General features: G+C 37.7%; 4 protein-coding genes across 4 annotated transcripts in view; 3 read left to right on the top strand and 1 right to left on the bottom strand.

The window, feature by feature from the left end:
* The first annotated feature begins 61 nt into the window (after positions 1–61).
* On the top strand, positions 62–9,394 carry LOC659288 (uncharacterized protein). The gene is made up of 9 exons (XM_001813132.4): positions 62–236; positions 2,619–2,740; positions 3,388–3,505; positions 5,806–5,992; positions 6,045–6,663; positions 7,218–7,384; positions 7,440–7,709; positions 7,763–7,918; positions 8,719–9,394. The coding sequence occupies exons 1-9, from the start codon at positions 205–207 to the stop codon at positions 9,061–9,063; spliced, it is 2,016 nt and encodes a 671-aa protein (XP_001813184.1). The 5' UTR covers positions 62–204; the 3' UTR covers positions 9,064–9,394.
* A 2,703-nt stretch (positions 9,395–12,097) lies between these two features.
* LOC660350 (ATP-binding cassette sub-family G member 1) lies at positions 12,098–16,804 on the top strand. Its single transcript, XM_015979485.2, has 8 exons — positions 12,098–12,398; positions 14,406–14,523; positions 14,573–14,762; positions 14,810–14,955; positions 15,287–15,525; positions 15,572–15,976; positions 16,025–16,281; positions 16,334–16,804. The coding sequence occupies exons 1-8, from the start codon at positions 12,284–12,286 to the stop codon at positions 16,742–16,744; spliced, it is 1,881 nt and encodes a 626-aa protein (XP_015834971.1). The 5' UTR covers positions 12,098–12,283; the 3' UTR covers positions 16,745–16,804.
* LOC659849 (uncharacterized protein) overlaps positions 16,773–18,737 on the top strand; it is a 34,231-nt gene continuing 32,266 nt past the window's right edge. Inside the window, exon 1 of the mRNA XM_064359006.1 lies at positions 16,773–16,906. The gene's annotated coding sequence lies outside the window, so the exon portion shown is untranslated. The remainder of the gene's footprint in view (positions 16,907–18,737) is intronic.
* Positions 16,805–18,398, bottom strand: v (vermilion). The gene is given in 6 exon segments (NM_001039410.1): positions 16,805–17,123; positions 17,174–17,267; positions 17,318–17,927; positions 17,982–18,112; positions 18,159–18,313; positions 18,365–18,398. Coding segments are annotated over 6 exon segments (1,167 nt in total). The 5' UTR covers positions 18,388–18,398; the 3' UTR covers positions 16,805–16,969.

Raw genomic sequence — 18,737 nt, 5'->3', positions numbered from 1 at the left:
TGTTTACCCGAAAGAAGGAGAGATAAGAAACAAATGAGGTTGACAAGAGTTTGTTCCAGTCGTCTTTTCAGTTATACAACAACCAGCGATTTCTAAACTCTCACTTTCATCGGGCTATAATTTCACGCTAACTCAGTCGAGTTAAACTCTTCGCCACGATATGAAATAAGTGCCAGTGCATACGGATTTTTACATTTGGGCAACATGGGGCGCAATTTCCTTCTCAACAACAATCGGTAAGCCCTTATTTCCCAGCAAGTGGTGAAAAGTTTTTGCAATATTTGAAATGAAAGCGCACGTTTGACCGCCTGCGGCTGTAGGTTACTCATTATTTCATCAGTAAAAATGCCATCTAGCGCGGGCTAATATAGTTTTGTTTGCTAGACGACCTAGCCGAAAGCCGTCCCTGTCCTTCGTCAAAATTCTCATCCAACAATTATCACGTTCAAAGGTCATTAAATGCTGCCAAGCTAAAAGACATTTTATCACGATTTAGGTCAAATGTTATCGGAGAGATCGTAAAGTCGAACTTCCTAGGACGTTTACTTTGAAACAAATCAAAACTTTTTTCTTTCGTTTTCATCTAGACCATTCCATACACATATTTCATTTCCAAATTACTTTTTTGGAAATAAATGCGCGTCTTGCGTATTGTTGGTTGCATAACCGCATCTCATTTAAATCTTTATTATTCATTTTACAGTTTATTGCAGCCATTGCAGGTCAACCGTGTAAACATTTTCGTATAAAAATAAACAATTACTAGCATGTACTTAATTTCAAAATATGTGTAATATGCATCACTGGCTCGAAGTTCACCTCGTTTAATTTTTAATATTCGTGGCTCATTAAGGTCAAAATACGAAATTATTGAATTAATTTCTCTAGGCTTGGCTCCGTGCGTTTGCAAAATATTATCAATCGCTCGCTAAGCTCTATAATTTATTTTTAATGGCTTTTGTAATCATCTTTAATGCAAGAACTTGATTTAATTTTAAAATTCTTGTGCCATATTTACGTCAGTTTTTAATGGAAGTGACGTCTTTGTTTGATTTATCTCTTCAAATACGGAACTTTAAATTATTTAATTATAAATTCAAAGCCGTGAAAATGACAGTGGATGTCCTTTCAAGGCAATATCCGATGAATTTCTGAATATGCATACTTCTAATCTCTCAATGATATTAAATCTGGAACAAAATCGAATTTTTAAAATTATCCGGTCATTTGAAATGAATTAAGTAATGCAGCTGGAATTTCCGGAATGGAAAATTTTCAAGTCCGGTGTCATTGCCTTCAGAGGGTGGCCAAAATGCCAAATTTGAGCAAGTCCGGAATTTTAGTAATTTATTAATTTTCAAGGTTTTATAATCAGATTAGACGCCTTATCATTAATTTCAATGAGAAATAAGGGTCTCACATTCTTCCCAATATGTAACACATTTTCTCTACTCAGTGATGGTTTTTTATTTTTGTTTTGTGAAAATCCAGGAAATAATTAATTTTATTTGGTTAAATAATATCTATATATTTATGCAAATAACTGTAATAAAGTATTTAAAATTGCGCCGAAAAAACCAATGACAAGCGCTGTTTTATAATTTATTATAGTTACAACAGTGGCGTCAAAAACTCACTCTCCCTGTTTTTTTTTTTTTCATAATACAATGAACAATTTCGTTAGTTCTTTAAAAAGTGTTTTCGTCTGTGTGCACTTGAAAAAGTTGCGCAAGCTTTATCAGATAAGCCCTGTTATCACATTTATGCATTGAACAATTTTGGCTTGTTTTTTTATAAAAATGCCTTTGCTCGGAATGACAACGTCCTTTCAAGGTTTACGGTTACAGTCTCTTGTAAAAAATGAAATTTCAGCGAAATATCAAATTAAGTTTCCTGTTTTGCTTCGTTTCATTGTTTTAATTACTTTTACTGAAAACCAGTTTTAAATCAACCTTGGTTGCCAAATTTTGAGCAAACTCATCGAAGCAAATTGTAAGACAAACAATTGGGAAATTCACCCTAAATAGCTAATCGCGAGTGCCGTGTTTGCACATCGAATGCGCCAAATTTGAATTTCTCTTTTTAATTACCGGTTTTCTAACAATAATTAATTGCTCAATGTGTTTACTATGTTGTTGTTTGTTGCCTTCAAACCAGCTATAAACGTTATAAATTTCAATAATTTGTTTGGAACGAGATTTTTGTAACAATTACTACCGAAATAACAAAGTACAAAATGAGTAAATATTTTGTAATTTCGGTGACTATAGCGTTAGATAATGGATGCATTTTCCCACTGTGAACCTTGACCCTTGTCCCTCTGTGCTCTCGTTTGCCGTAGTACGGGTGCCTGTCCCCAAAGTCCAACTTTTGATGATCACTGACTTGTCAGCGCGCAAGCGCCAACTCTGATCAACAAAACAACAAAAGTCGGCCTAAGCGCACGAACTGCACTGGCAGCCTCGTCCTTCGCCGCGTTATTCCATCGAATTTAATTTATCATAGTTTATCGAGCGCTGCCGATGAGTGGTTTTGTGGGTTGTGTAGAAGTTTGATCGTTTTGTGTTTTTTGAAATTGTTAACAAAATGGCGACTGACACGGTTCTGTTAAAAAACAGGAGCTCCGACTACAAAGTGCAAATCACACCGACACAACAGAAGACGCTGACACATCTTCCACAAAGGCCTAAAGTCGATCTAGCTTTTTCCAACCTCAAATACACCGTCAAACAAGGCAAAGGTGAGCCAAATTCGAATTACAGGGAGGGATTTTATCGATTCGGGGGCGATCTTCAGTTGTTTGTTCCAGCGGTTGCGAATCGGTGGCTTGGGGTTGCGTTGCCAATGGCAACAATCGCATGTCACAAAAACGAAATTTCGTTTGTTTTATGACATAATTGACAATTATGACTTTCCAACTAACAAGTGACAAAATTAAGTTTCTCTTGTTTTTTAGGGGAACCCCATTATAATTAATTGGGATGAGCAAAAATTGGAAAGTCCAGACTTAACCGTGACGATGTCAATATTTTTGATTAATTCTTGCGAAACAAAGGCTACGGCATGCTAATGAACTCGAATTTTATTTTTAAATCGCGTTCATGTTTATTTATTGAGATAACCACGGGAAAGCTTTTCCGCGTGTTGAAAATTTCGAAAAACGCGTGATTTTCCGTTGCACTGGACAAATTACGACAAAAACGTGTTTCCATCAATGATTCGCCTTAGGCACGTTTGGGTGCTCAAGGCTCAAGGTTTCCCCCAATGTCAACTTTTCGGACTTTAAATCCATCCAAAGACAAAGCCGTTGTGAATCACTCGTGATAAGATAAAATCCCACTGCTGCACTTTTGAACCCGATTTCATGACACTTGTCCTAATTTTCAGCCGAAAAGACTATTCTCAAGTCTGTGAGCGGGCGGCTGCGATCTGGCGAACTCACGGCGATCATGGGCCCCTCGGGGGCCGGCAAGTCCACCCTTCTCAACATCCTCACGGGGTACAGGTAGGTCGTCGTTTCGCAATTCGAAAGCGCTTTTACGAGCACATTTGGACTTTTATCAATCTCACGTACGAGGATTGTGCTTGACCCACTTGACCTTTATTATACCAATTCTAGGAGGAATTTTATCACTGACTTTTCGTTCGAGTGATTGAAATTCAACGAGCGGTCATTGTTTTTCATGAAATTGTAGTAATTTATGCGAACTGTTCCCAGAATTTGAAATTATTAAAATTTAATCATCGCTGGAAGAGCGGTTAGATTTTTGCTTGACCTCCGTAAGGTTAATTAGGCACGGAATTGAAAAATTACGTATTTACTCGTTCTCCGGACAATAAAGTCATTTTTCTTGAATCGACACGTGGCTCGGTTTATGACTGTTGACATTAATAAATTGATACTAATTATCTCGGCTAAATTATGTTTAATTTGATTTTAATCACATAATATTCGATGGGAACATGTCATTGAACAGAAAAAATATGCCGCCGGAGAAGCTTAACGGCGAATTAATGTACGAGGCTCCCACGTTAATTCAATTAAAGAGGGTTATTACGTGCGCCTAATTAGGTCAATTCAATCAATTCGTGAAATCATTTTGCTTTGGATCTTGATTTCACGGTTTCAGCGGCGAAAATGGCACGGGTACCAACCTTGGTTCGCGAAATAACGAAAAACTAGGGTAATTTTTAAACATTTCTATTGACTGTCAACCGAAATAAATGGATTTCTGTACGTTATACGTGAGTTTTTTCTGGGAATTTAGAATTTTTCATTCATAATGTATTTACAAAATGTGAAATAGTTGGAAAAATATGAAATAATATGTCAAATTATACAATTCTAATGGCATTTCAAATTCAAAATCGCATTTTCTGTGTAGGTATTATCCATAGATTTAAACTTCGAAATAAAAAAAGCGGTGGTTATTTTTGAAACTTTTCAAACGTTTGACAGTTATTGATATACAGGATGAGCCAGAAGTGCGTGCATACTACTTTTTTCTATGCAAACTATCGATTTTTTTAAATAATAGGTCTTATAATCAGGCAAATTCCAAAAAAAATTAATTTGTGTAGAGTGTGTTCCAAAATAAAATACTTAAAGAAGTTCTGTTTTTTTTAATGAATACCCCAAATTTTTGCTTCATTTTTGAAATATCGACTAAATTGTCGATACAACGCGCCCAGGTTTGTTCAACTTATCTGTCATAGTTTTTGGCCCACAGAAAAATTTATAACTGCAGATTCATTAAAGATAACTTAACCAACTTTTTTCCAATCAAATCGAACTCGGAGTCGGTATTCCAAGGCTTACTACGAGTTTCTGTAAATGACAAATTACAAATGACAAAAACTCAATTTTTTTCAAACGTAACACCCTATATAGGGTTTCTCCAAATTGGCGAATTCCGAGTTCAAATAGTAGTCCAAATGTTAGAAATAAAATAAAGATTCACAAAGATACATGGTTTCAAGGCCCACTTTAAATTCCGTTTTTTTTTTCAAATGCAGGCTAAAAATTTCAGTGTTTATCGTTATTAATGTTGGAGATGAGTGTGGAGAATAATAATGTAAAACAGTTTCTCGAAAAATTAGCTTTATTTTGGAGTAAAAAAAACTTACATTTTTGTGAGATTTCTGCAAAAAAATTTTTTGAAAAAAATCTAGTAGGCTGTTAAAATTTAAACCTCCCATATCATCCTGATTTATTCCGAAAAAAATCCATTAGGCAAAGAACATGTCACAACGAATACGAGAATGTTAATAGCTACAAGTAGATTTACTTAAGATTAAGACTAAAACATGTTAATATTAAATTCGTAACACACAAAAAACACAATTTAGACACTTACATAATAATAGACAAGACGAATAAAAAGTTATTTATGAAGATAAAATATCACAGTTTTTTCTAATTTAGAACATCTTTCATCACAATATTTGTAAGATAAAATCCTGAGATGTTATAAAAACATTTTCTACACAAATAATTTTTTGCACCCTTGGATAATTAAAAAAACTAAACTCAGAGTTGCCAACAAAAGTTTATGCCACTAACCTAATGAAAATTAAACAAAGTTAGTTTATGTGTGTTGTGTAAATTTGAAGATGTGCAACGAAAACAAGCGACTGTTTGCTCTTGTCAAACACTTTTTTACCCAATTACATGTGGTAATTTCGAGAAACATCAATATTTTGATTGATTTCACGTTGTCAAAATTGGCACTGTTGCCAATCCGAAAATTGGTATGATGAGGTCAAATTTCGAGATTTTTTTATTTTAAAATGCAATTTTGTTAGAACGGACGGAGTGCAGGGCCAAATCCTGATGAACGACAGCGAGCGTGATTTGAGCCAATTTCGCAAATTGTCCGCTTACATAATGCAAGACAATCAACTGCACCTCAACCTAACTGTGGACGAAGCGATGAACGTCGCTGCCAAACTCAAAATCGGCGAAAAATCAAAATCCGAGCGTGAAGACATCGTAAGACGCCCTCAACACCTCCTCGAAAATCACTCAATTTGACTAATTCCAGATCACCGAAATCCTCGACACTCTCGGCCTGCTGGATCATCGCAAAACGATGACCAGTGGTCTGTCGGGTGGTCAGAAAAAACGTCTCTCGATCGCCTTAGAGCTGGTCAGCAATCCCCCCATCATGTTCTTTGATGAACCCACCAGCGGCCTTGACAGCTCCTCGTGCTTCCAGTGTATTTCACTATTGAAGACTCTCGCACGAGGAGGGAGGACCATCATTTGCACCATCCACCAGCCTTCGGCGAGGCTATTCGAGATGTTCGACCATTTGTATACCCTTGCCGATGGGCAGTGCGTGTACCAAGGCTCCACGAAGCAGTTGGTGCCGTTCTTGGCCACGCTGGGACTCCAATGCCCATCGTACCACAACCCAGCGTCGTACATCATCGAAGTGGCCTGTGGCGAGTACGGTGACCACACTAGGAAGCTGGTCGAGGCGATTGATAACGGGAAAAATGATATCAGAGAAGGGAAACCTTTCCCAGAGATAAAAATCACAAACGGCTTGAATAACTCAACTGTTATTACCAATGACATAAGCAAAGGATATGCGAACCACGCCACCGAAAACAAAAATCTTATGCTGCAAAATGCCGTTAACGACATCGCCAAAGAGAGTGAGTATCGAGTTCATCACACCGCAAAAAATGAAACTTGTTCTTTACGTAACGGAAAGTTGGAGACGTCTTTGCGAGAATTTGAATAATTTTTTGCCGGATTAACCAACGCGCAATTATCTCGTAATTAAATACACAAATAAATTCGTCTGTCATGCAAATCGGTTCGAATTTAGACGTAATGTACTTTTCCATGTTTGGCATGTTGTTTATGAGGCGAAAAATCAATCAAAACCAGTTGTATTTTTAGAAACAATTGAAGTGCACTCGAGCTGCTTGGGACGTAATAACCTGAACTTTGCTCAAACTATTCGCATTTTTTTCGGAGGCCATTACGATGCTTTCATGCAAGGGAATGCTGACCGGTTTCCGGCAAAACTAGTTTCATTTTTCTGGTTTTGCGCAAGTTCCGCGATGGCCGAGGCTAGGCTAGTTAAGGCTCTAGGTTTTCACTTCACAGCGTGGCGCACAGATGGCGCTTTTTTGATTTTTTTACTATTATAAATTATTCAACAAGTCAGATAAAAAAATGCAATTTCTTTGATTAATTTCAGATTTGCCTGCGCCTCCGCCCATCACCACAAACTACGAAAAGGCCAACGCTGATACGGCCCTTTTAGAGAATGCCATTCCGGCCCGTCAGCCCCGCTACGGTAATTCCGAATTTCAGCAGTTTTTCATCATTTTGAGTCGTGCCTTGCTGTTCAGCAGACGTGATTGGGTAAATTAGTTAGTGTTTTTGGATTAAGTGGGATTAATTTTTACTTCCGTTCCAGACTTTGATGTATCTGCGCTTGTTTGCGCACATCCTGGTCGGTTTCTTGATCGGTGCTTTGTATTTCAAAATTGGCAATGACGGTGCTAAGGTCCTCAGTAATTTAGGATTTTTGTTCTTCAATATGTTGTTCTTAATGTACACTTCAATGACCATCACGATCTTATCATTCCCTCTAGAAATGCCCGTTTTGCTTAAAGAACACTTCAATCGGTGGTATTCGCTCAGATCGTACTATCTAGCCATTACGATATCAGATATACCATTCCAAGTGAGTTGAAGAAAAAAACTTGTATGCGACTCGGCTCTAATTTTTGTTTTCAGACAATTTTCTGCGTACTGTACGTAACAATAGTCTACTTTATGACGTCCCAGCCGCCTGAATTAAACCGCTATTTGATGTTTTTGGGCGCTTGTTTACTCGTTTCTTTCGTAGCACAAAGCGTTGGACTCGTCGTAGGGGCTGCAATGAATGTACAGGTAATTATAATGATTCATTGTTACAAAACAATGTTTTTGTACCATCACGTGAATAAATTAATTAGTCATGTGTGGTCAATGATAATTACCCACAGCACGTCAAAGCTGATTATATCGGACGATTTTTATCATTTCTCCGACTTCCTACATAACAAGAAAAATGGACTTCGCAGCACGATATGTTAATGTGTTTACAAGTCCAACCACTAAAAAATGTGCTAATAACTGCATTCAGCGCTTGAATGGATACTTAATGGCTATTTGCATACGGCAAACGTCATTTCTTTAATTTATGTGTACACTTGCTCCAAGTTCGCAAATTGAGGCGGTTTTTCGTGCACTTTATTCCGTTTTAAAGCCTACAGGTGGCGCTCAAAAACATAATTTTTATGTCTGAACTTAGATAAACCCGTTGACTTGCAACATGTAGGAAACACGTAATCACAGAAAAAATTCGGTTGTGTAAGCTTTCGTTACTTCATTTCGTCTTTTTCGATTGTTAAGTACTTTCTACTTATCGCGTTATTACGCTTAAAATCCTGCGAGATAATGGCAGGAAATTAGCAACACTCGAGTCGGCTGTGACCAAATGTCATTCGGCCCCGGCTCACTTGTGCAAAGCAATTATTTTAGTAATTGATGTCTTTCGTTCGAGCAGATCGTAAATTTTTTAATTAGTCATTAAACACTAGCCTTGTCGGACTAAAGGTTATAAAAACTAGTTGAAATTATTAATTATCAGTTATCATGTAGGTCACTTCCGTTCCTATCAGTAAAGCCCTTGAACTGTTTTCTTTCAGAACGGCGTTTTCTTGGCACCGGTCATGTCGGTCCCTTTCTTGCTCTTCTCCGGGTTCTTTGTCTCCTTCGACGCCATTCCGATTTACCTGCGCTGGATCACCTACCTGTCCTACATCCGCTACGGGTTTGAGGGCACAGCCCTGGCCACTTACGGCTTCGACAGGCCGAAGTTGCAATGTTTCGTGTCTTACTGTCACTTTAAATCGCCCACCACCACTCTGGAAGAACTGGACATGATTCACTCAAACTACATGATTGATATTGTGGCCCTTGTGGCGATTTTCTTCATTCTGAGAATAGCCGCTTACATGTTCTTGAAGTGGAAGCTGAAGTCGACTCGTTGAATAGTTAATTAAGTGGTGATGCAGCGGTTCGTAGCGTAGTCATATTGTGTCCAAGTTATTGTTATTTCATATCTAACAATTTATTTAACACGTGTGATAGTAGATAGGTAGGGCTGTGATTGTCTGTTATTTATAAAAAGAAATTTTTGAATAGGAGAAACTTGCCAGAATTTGCCCATGACTGGTTCCCTTCGATAAAGGAAAATTGTTTAGGTACTCTTGGACCATCATACGATTTATATTTTTTATACGCTAATTATAGAGATATTTTAATACTTATATACCGTATCAATTATGTACAAAAAATGTTTAATAAATTGTTTAAAAGTTACCGCATTTGTGATTACCCGGCATTGAGTTAATTCGAGATAATAAGCCTAAGGTGTTTCGACAAAGGTGGAGGTGAGTTTCGAAGGTAAGCCGACTTTAGCTGAATTTATTTCTATGCCAAGGGAAACGATTTTGCCTATTTTAACATTGACTCGAGTCACGACCATGAAACACATTATTTCCAACAAAATAAAGTAACTGATGGGGTTTTAATGCGGAATTTCATACCGACATTGACCCAGACTCGATTTCGATTCCTTGTGTTACATAACGCGTAACGCACAGTAAATTCGACACTTTTCGAGAAAGCACGCTTGGCAAAATTTAATTCGATTAAGGAAACCGTTACATAAAGATTAATTAAGCAATGTGGAACGGTCAGGTTTTCTAAATCAAATTTTAGCGACGAAGACACACAAATACAATTATTTTTTGTATTTTTCAATTCTCGCAACTGGCGGGTCGTTGTATTCTGAAAAAAATCCAGATGGATGTTCAAAGTCCATTTCAGTCTGCTTTTAACGACACGTGTTATAATGTAACCTTTTGAATTTTTTTGCCGTGTTCTATGTATAATTACGTGCTTATTTTGTCGCGAATAATTAATACTTGTGCTAATTTAACCGAACGCGTGTTTGATTTTATAACAAACAATTTTTTATTGATACAGAAGTGGTCGATGATAAGGAAATGTCGCACTATTGGCCACTCAAGGTCCCAGTTAGTTTTTTACAAATACGTTAAATTTTTCGAAAGTGTAGCATTTTTCGTGCTTACGTCACTGGCAAAAAATTAATTACACAAATTTGATTGGTTAACAAGTAGTTACAGCGTTGCTGATACTAAGAATTACAGGCTCACCCACCCTTTCAAATTTTTCGAGCTTGTATTTTTTAGTTTTGGAGGTAAACTGGTTTAAAAAACTACCTGTGTCTGTGGTTAAACTGCGGTGTAGACAAATTTTTGCTTATTTTTTGGTAACAAAACTTGATCAGGAAGATTCCGTGGTGGATTGACTGAAAGTAGATTTATCTCAGTTGGCCCTGATCGGATTTTATTAAAAATTATCTCGGCTGGCCCTGATTAGCCGTCAAATTAAAAACAATTACAGTCGAACCTCCGTAACCGGAACTAATTATTATAGTAAGGGGTTCCCCGGATTCTTCGGATAATTGACTTTTTCTTAATTAAAATAAATAAATAATTAAAATTACAGACTTATTTTTTTAATGCTTTTTGCAATTTTTCGAGTTTAATATTTTTTGATTTTGAAGGTGAACTGGACTAAAAATACTTAAAAACTACCTGCGTCTCTATTAAATTGCGGTCTAAATGAATGTTTGTTTATTTTTTGGTAACAATAAAACTTGATCAGGAAGATTCTGTAGTTTATTATAACTGAAGTTTATCTTCAGTTGGCCCTGATTAGATTTAATTAAAATTATCTCGGCCGGCCCTGATTATCCGCCAAATTAAAAATAATTACAGTCGAACCTCGGAACTAATTATTATATGGGGTTCCCGACTGAATTCTTCGGATAATTAACTTTTTTTTAATTAAAATAATAAACAACTGATTTAAAAATACATAGTGACGATTCTGTTAAAAGTAATTAAAAAAATGATAACTGTTCAGTCAGACTTGTTTTTCGGGTTACCAAAGTTCAGTTGCGGTGATTACATATTCTGAGTCATCATTAGATTATTAGATATTTCCTATTAAAGTGTCTCATTTGGCTTTAATTTTCTGTTGTAATTAAAGAAACGAACATTGTTGCAATTCCCAACAATGTTCAATTGTTTGAAATTGTAATCAAGTGTGGTGACCTCAGCAGGCCTTGATTACCTGTCAAATTATAAGTAATTGTTGTATTTGAATTATTACTTGTCATTTATTTCATATTTAAAAATAGCGTTGCGCAAGTTGGCCCTGATTATATGTCAAATTAAATGTAAGTCTGATCTGTCATTTGCATTGAATTGAAGAGGTTGTCAAACCCACACGATGTGCAAGAAATTGCACTCCCATAATATGCCCACGGGCTTATGCATAATTTACAGCTCACAATAATAAATAAAAAAATACTAATGACTGATGGAAATTGGTTTTAATTCGGTAATTGCATGACGAGAAGCAATCGAAAACAATTATGGTAATCAGAGCTTCATGATGACCATATTAGTATGAAAAATATTGTTATAGAAATAACAAACATAATCATGAGTAATAACTAATGAGCTTGGGAAGTGCAGTTGGCAGCGGTTGTAATTTTGATTTTCGATTTGATTGCCAACCTTGCAATAATTGAGTGTTTTAATGGCCATTTTGAAAAACAAGACAGTGTACTGAAGAAGAAAAAATTGAGATAATTTTGCCGAGTTAGTTGAACTTGTTTTTCACACGTGCGGCGCTGTCGTTGCCCCTGCCAAAAAAATCCCTAAATTCCCCGAAGATCGATAGGCCATCGACCCTGGTGAGAAATCCCCGATGGAGAAAATGAATTGGCTAACCACACAATAGAAAATTCCGTTCGAGTACGAGTCATAAACCTCGTTTTGCTGCATTTTAATTCGGGTCTGCAGCTCTAGAACAGGGAAATTCGATGCAAGTGACGCCCCCGACAACATGCCTCGTCATTCTAATTCGATGTAAATAAACAATTCGAGGCGCATGTGTTCTACTAACGTGCTTAAAATGAGTCAGTTGTAGCTGAGCCACAAAGAGGGGTTTCAATGTTGCATTTCCAAGCGAGTCCATCCTCCTTAGCCAGTCGATCGCTGAGTGTTTTTAAGTTCGCATTGATTATCTCATGAGTGTAACTTTCGCCGTTTATAACCGGTTAGATTTTAAATATTAAAAACGTAAATATATGTAGAGTGAAAGTAAAAAATGGATGAAAATCTTGAAGAGATCCGTAAAAACAACGTCCTGAATCTGCCACAAAGGCCGGCGGTGGAGATCGAGTTTCAAGACCTGACCTACACTGTGCCACAAGGCAGGAAAGGTGAGCCGCCGATCAACCCTCCTTTACTGTCTTATTTTAAATCGAGGACGAAATTAAAATTTTTCCAAAAAACAAAATGACTGGCTGATTTATTTCAATTGTTTCGAGACAATAGATTTTTTGAAAATTAATTCCGGAAGCGTAAGCATTGTTTTCCTCCTTTCGAAATTATTAAAAATCGCTGGCGGCACTTAGCTCATGCGTCACAAGCGCTAAAAAGTACCATTAATGTAATCACAGCTCCAGATTGATTTGACGTCAAGCAATTATATAATGCAGATTTTTTCATTATGTAAATAAATAACAAATGACACAATACGTGCTCATTACATAAATCGGCTCCAAGTTCATTACCACCGCAAAATCTGCCATCTTGCGCCCGCTTTTCTAAAATCGCAATTACTTCACACATTCCAGTTCAATAGAAACCATTTCGAAATCTCCAGCGATTTGCAATACTTTAATTATTCCCAATACTGTGATGCGTAACGCTAATTACAAATTCTGGTAAAAATACGAAACACTAAACGTCAATAGAAAAATTGTCGCCGACAAACTGTTTACATTTCCTGGCCTTATCTATGTTAATAGCAGTCGAGATAAACGTAACTAAGCATTAAAATTATAATGGAGGTCAAGTTTGTACCAACTCAAGTCATTATTTTGCACAGATTCGGATATCAAATACATTTTATTGACCCAATTTCGCGAGGTCGTTGAACCCCATTGCCTCGTACGGTACTACTAAAGTATTTAACAATAAAACGACAGTGAAATTGTGATTTGTGCAATTTCAAATGCCCACGCGAGATGAATCATTAGCTAAGAGCATCGTTCCGAATTTTTTTGGAATTTTTTACAATTAGGCGCCCGTGGCGTTCACGTCATCGATACCAACCTGCCACAAACAATTTTATTATCAAATGAAGGCTGAAATGATCCGTATCAGCACTCCAAAAGTGTTTTTTTATTAATCTAATCAGTGCTTATTACAAGAACCCTTAATAATATAAATAATAATAAGACGCCACCATCATAAAGGCGCAAATTATCCTAGGACATTAACGCACTTAAATGAGTGCTTTAATACCTGGGACTGTAATCGATTCCAGTCAGAAAAAAATCTCTTACCAATATTTAAAATTTGTCACGAGGACTAGTAAAAAATATTTATTGTGAAATTATGTTACAGCTAATTTCAAATCAATAAAATACCGCTGTCACTTTCTATATTTTTCTCTTTAAAATATTGGCAACAATTAATTTGTCACTAGTATTCCTCTACACCCAGTTATTTTGAAAATGTCTTGCCAAAGGAGTGCTTAAATAGCTTGCTTGTAAAGTAATCTACAAAAACATCAAAAAATCTGAAAAACAGGATTTTGCTTTCAATTTGCAAAGAAAAAAATAAATAATTATATCCCGACATGGGTGCTTAATGACTTCCATTTCAACACTGAAATGGGTGTTTTAATAGTGTGGGTACACGAAAAAAAATAGAAATAATTAGCTTAAAAAACTTGGCTATTTTTCCAGTCTGGGTCCGGGTCTGGGTCAAAATTTCCGAGTGACTGCGCCTCTAAGAGAAATCATATCAAGGTAGATAAGCGAATGCTTTTCTAATCGTTAAAAGTTCGTTCAACCATAATTTGGTGGTAGAAAAAGACCAATTCCTTTTTGATAGCACAATAATTGGCTGTTTGTTCGGGCTTGTTGACAATTATTTCGGCCTTTAAACTCTCTATCGCACTTATCTCCCAACCGAAAAATTAGGTTACTGACTATATTTTTGTAATCGAAGCGTTCACCGCGTGAAAGTGTGAAAAAGCAAAGAAAGGGTTTTTGCTATTTATTTTAATAGAGTGTTGATTTAAGAAACCGCAAGCATTAGTGAAAGCAAATCGGCCTGAGGCTTGTCGTCAAACCGCAAAAAATACATTAGGAATTAATTCAATTGTTTTCAAGTGGCAGTGACCTTTTCACTTTTCAGTTATGTAATTTTTGCAGGTTCTAAGCTAATCCTACGCAGCATTAGTGGGAAATTTCGCTCGGGCCAATTGACCGCAATTTTGGGGCCTTCCGGGTCGGGGAAAAGTACTCTTCTGAATATTCTAGCCGGTTACAAGTATGTTTTTGGTGGGTTTATCGCCGATTGCAAAACCGAGCTGTTTTAGGTGTCGAGAAGCCACCGGCACTATTTTAATCAACGGAGAGCCGAGAAACCTTAAAGAATTTAGGGAGATCGCTCGATATATTATGCAAGAAGATCTTATACAACCGCTGCTGAGCGTGGACGAGGCTATGATGATCGCGGCGAACCTCAAGCTCGGCAAACACATTTCAGTGGAAGACAAATCGAAAATTGTTAGTTGGTTTGATTCAAATCACTCGGGGAATTACTCCGTGTTTAGATTTTAGATATTTTAGAATTGTTACGGTTGAGTAACACGAGAAATACACATACAAACAAACTGTCAGGAGGGGAACGGAAACGGCTATCTATAGCTCTGGAACTGTTGAACAACCCACCTGTACTTTTCTTGGACGAACCGACAACGTGAGTAATTAATTGTATGCACAAAGTCAAGTAATTAGCGGGGAAAAAACGGCCTTCGACCGTAATTACACTAATAGGTGCATTTGTTACGTCCTAGACTGGACACGCAAAAACTCATCCATTTATGCAATTGCTTTTTTCTCGGCCGAATCCTTGCCCCTTCAATACCAATAATGACAAAAATCCAGCATGACGTAACGTCGTTAGTTAACCGCCGTGATATAACGTCATTAAATTTACTAATAGCACGCAATCAAATCGTTGGTGTTTCCCCGGTCACGTCGGCAATGCAGAATCCCATTTTAGCAATTTGTGAAAACTGTTTTTTTAGCGGTTTGGACGACTTGTCCTGCTCCCAATGCGTCTCCCTCCTCAAGCAACTGGCCGCCGGGGGCCGAACTGTGATATGCTCGATCCACACACCAAGTGCCAAACTCTTCTCAATGTTCGACAAAGTTTACGTAATTTCGTCGGGACAATGCACGTATCAAGGCTACGGCCCGGAGGCGGTCCCATATTTATCAACACTCGGTATTACTTGCCCCACACATTACAACCCAGCGGATTTCAGTAAGTTTAAGCCAAGCCTAAACCCGATTATTAACTTTTTGTGCAGTCATGGAGGTGTGTTCGGGGGAATATGGCGACTGTCAGGACAAAATGGTGTCGGCAATCGACAATGGCCGCAATGAATTTATCAAAGACAGTGTGGTACCGCTGTTTGAGAGCACCTCAAGTAGCCAGAAAATGGAAATATTTGAAATTGTGTCCAGTAAGGAGGGGAAGAACTCGAGTTGGGACCAATTTAAGATATTGCTGATGCGAATGTGGGTGCAGATGTGGCGGAACAAGAGCTATTTGTTGCTAAAAGTGGTGCTACATATCATTTTGGGGCTCCTGATTGGGAACTTGTACATCGGAATTGGGGAAGATGGGTCCAAGACGATTTTTAATTTCGGGTTTTTCTTCACCTGTGTTATCTTCTTTATGTATATTCCCATGATGCCAGTCTTGTTATCGTGTAAGTATGACTTGTTACCAGTCGAAAAAAAATAATGAAAAACCCTAGTCCCTCTAGAGATACAGTACCTAAAACGGGAACACTTCAACCAATGGTACAGCATAGGTTCTTATTTTTGTGCCTTAACAGTATCAACGCTACCAGTACAGATGATTCTGGGTAGTTTGTACCTCAGTATGGTATATATTTTCTCGTACCAACCTCTGGAAATCGAACGAATAGTACCATTCTTCGCCATTTGTTTTTTAACAAGTATCATATCCGAAAGCTTCGGGTTGTTAATCTCATCGACTCTCAACTTACTTGTAAGTGGTTATTTTGTGACGTTATAGGGAAATTAAGTGGTTCTTTTTATAGAATGGAATGTTTGTCGGGCCCGTCATGATGGTACCATTTATAGTATTCTCCGCTTACGGTTTTGGCGAAGGCTACGCCAGTATTCCCATCCTTATCAAAATAATGATGCGGTTCAGTTATCTGAGGTACTCGTTCGAGGCCCTAGTCTTAGTCATGTTGAGGGGAAGAAAGTTGCAATGTCCCGAAGAAGAGGAATTTTGCATATTTACCGACTTGGATGAATTTATCGAAATAATGGCAATGAATAATTCGGTTATTTGGGTTGATATTGTCGCACTTATCATATTTTTGGTGCTTGTTAGAAGTGCCAGCTTTTATTTATTGAGGCAGAGGCTCACACCTAACAAGACTTTCATGGCCTTACAGTATATCGGTAGGTTTATTAAGACGCGAATGAGCGAAGGTCGTTAATGACAGTGATATAGGTTAGTGTGGATTTTGTATTGTTAATTAAATAGAGCTTTATTTTAATTAATTTTATTCAATTGCCCCGTGCATTTAGTGTGTCCTAGACTGTACATTATTTGACAGTTGACAGTTTACAAGTGACAGGTGCCGCAAATTCAAATTCAGGTGAGTAAAAATTAATAAATAAGTGCGTCCAATTAGTAAAATTGCGTTCACTTAACGAAATAATTAATTGTTTCCATTCGACACGTTATTGGTGCTATTCGCCGACCCCCAATTGCACAAATGACTTCTCATAGACGTAGACAAGGGGGGGATGTAGGACCGTGGTATCAAAAACGTCGATAAATTGAAAAGGTCCACGAAAACTTTATACCGATCGCTGAAAAACAAAATCAAACATTGCAAAAACCGTGTTGAAATCAATTTCACCTTAACGTTGACCTTAAATACTGATACCCCGAAGAGCCCCCTGTTCCTAACTGCGAAGAACCAATCATTCTTTGCACCATCAAAACATGATTATCTGAAATTATAAAATTTAAACAAAAACAATTGACGTACGGATTTACTAACACCGCCATTTCGTAATCAGCGAGTCTATGTCCATCAAAAGTGTTAGAATTTGGTGGGGCTGACTGAACCTGGGTTCGTCCCTGTAAAAGGTGATCATGATAGCCCCTTGCAGGGCTTTGTGTGAGAAGCGCCTCTCGCCGCGCGACATTAGAGCCTCATGGACCTCAACTTTAAAAATCGACTCGTAAACCTCGCGTCTCTTCTCCAAATCGTTCAATTTGTAACGCTTTAAAGTCTCCGCCTCCTCTTTCTCCGCCAGTTCTTTTTGCTCGGTTAAAAGCTTCTCGACCGCTTTTTGGTACTTCCCCCAGAAATTAAACCCCTCGAGCTCCAGCCCCGGCGTTCGCTCCAGCCACCGCTGGACCAAATCGGTCAAAGACGGCTCTTTCTCCGACTTGGCGATTTGCTCGAGCGCTTTTTCGTCGTTTCCGAACACTTTCGAGTAATTCTGGTTGTATTTGACGCGGTTTTCCTGGCGCACCCCGAGCTTATTTTCCAGGAGCCTGAACTGCAGGCTCTGGAACCCGGAAGCGGGCCGCAGATAACACCGGAAGTCCATGAAATCGAGCGGTGTCATCGTTTCCAGAATCATTACTTGGTCCACCAAAACCTACAATTGCGACAGTTTTATCTCGTGACCGCAATTTGTTGCGAAATTGTGAACCTTGAGGATCAAAACAACACGATTGAGGCGTTTGAGGATTTCCAAAGTTTGCGACTCTTCTAAAACGTCGCTGAAAATGTTGCGGATCGAGTCCAGCTCGTAGATTATTTGTTTGAACCATAACTCATACGCTGGAATTACTTGTTATAGTTAATTACGGTTAAGTGGGTTTTTTACCTTGATGGGTCACAATAAATAAATGCTCGTCGTGCACGGGTTGGTTATTTTGCTCGCTGAGTAGTCTTTGGGCTTCTAAAATCTTGTCCAACATCAAGTATTCACCGTAAAGCATCCCACATTCTTCGCTCAGTTGGTCGCCTTCTTGGGCTTCACTTAATTTACGATTAATTGTAAATGGAATAATTAAATTAAATCATACTTACGAGGGTCTCAGTGGGCAACTCATTACGACCTGTCGTTTTTAACTTGAAATTTAGACTAACTAAAGCGATATTGACTCGATTGGATCGTTGACTTAATCAAGCTGACGTAATTTGCTTAAGCTAATACACTATCGGCTATCAAATAACTGGACTTATTTTAAAAATTCTGATGCAAATGACATACGTAAGAAGATTAGAGTAACAAACAAAATAGGAGCTTTAATTACGATGCGATACTTCCGCGTGACCTTAGGTTTAATTTATGATAAGTTTTGCCACAAATTTAAACTCATAATAATTCTTGTTAAAACTGTTTCGTTTTTTTTTAAATTAATTTCAAGTTTTTCTATTTATCGGAAAAATAATCGACATT

This window comes from Tribolium castaneum, chromosome 9 (assembly GCF_031307605.1).
Source record: "Tribolium castaneum strain GA2 chromosome 9, icTriCast1.1, whole genome shotgun sequence".
NCBI lineage: Eukaryota > Metazoa > Arthropoda > Insecta > Coleoptera > Tenebrionidae > Tribolium > Tribolium castaneum.
The sequence above is the reverse complement of the archived record's forward strand: the minus strand, read 5'-3'. Positions and strand labels throughout refer to the sequence as shown.

Coding starts and splice junctions, on each gene's coding strand:
- LOC659288 (XM_001813132.4), top strand. CDS start 205: ATGGGGCGCAATTTCCTTCTCAACAACAATCG. Junction 237..2,618: donor TTCCTTCTCAACAACAATCG/GTAAGCCCTTAT, acceptor GTTAAAAAACAG/GAGCTCCGACTACAAAGTGC. Junction 6,664..7,217: donor TAACGACATCGCCAAAGAGA/GTGAGTATCGAG, acceptor GATTAATTTCAG/ATTTGCCTGCGCCTCCGCCC.
- LOC660350 (XM_015979485.2), top strand. CDS start 12,284: ATGGATGAAAATCTTGAAGAGATCCGTAAAAACAACGTCCTGAATCTG. Junction 14,763..14,809: donor TGGAAGACAAATCGAAAATT/GTTAGTTGGTTT, acceptor CTCCGTGTTTAG/ATTTTAGATATTTTAGAATT. Junction 14,956..15,286: donor TTCTTGGACGAACCGACAAC/GTGAGTAATTAA, acceptor CTGTTTTTTTAG/CGGTTTGGACGACTTGTCCT.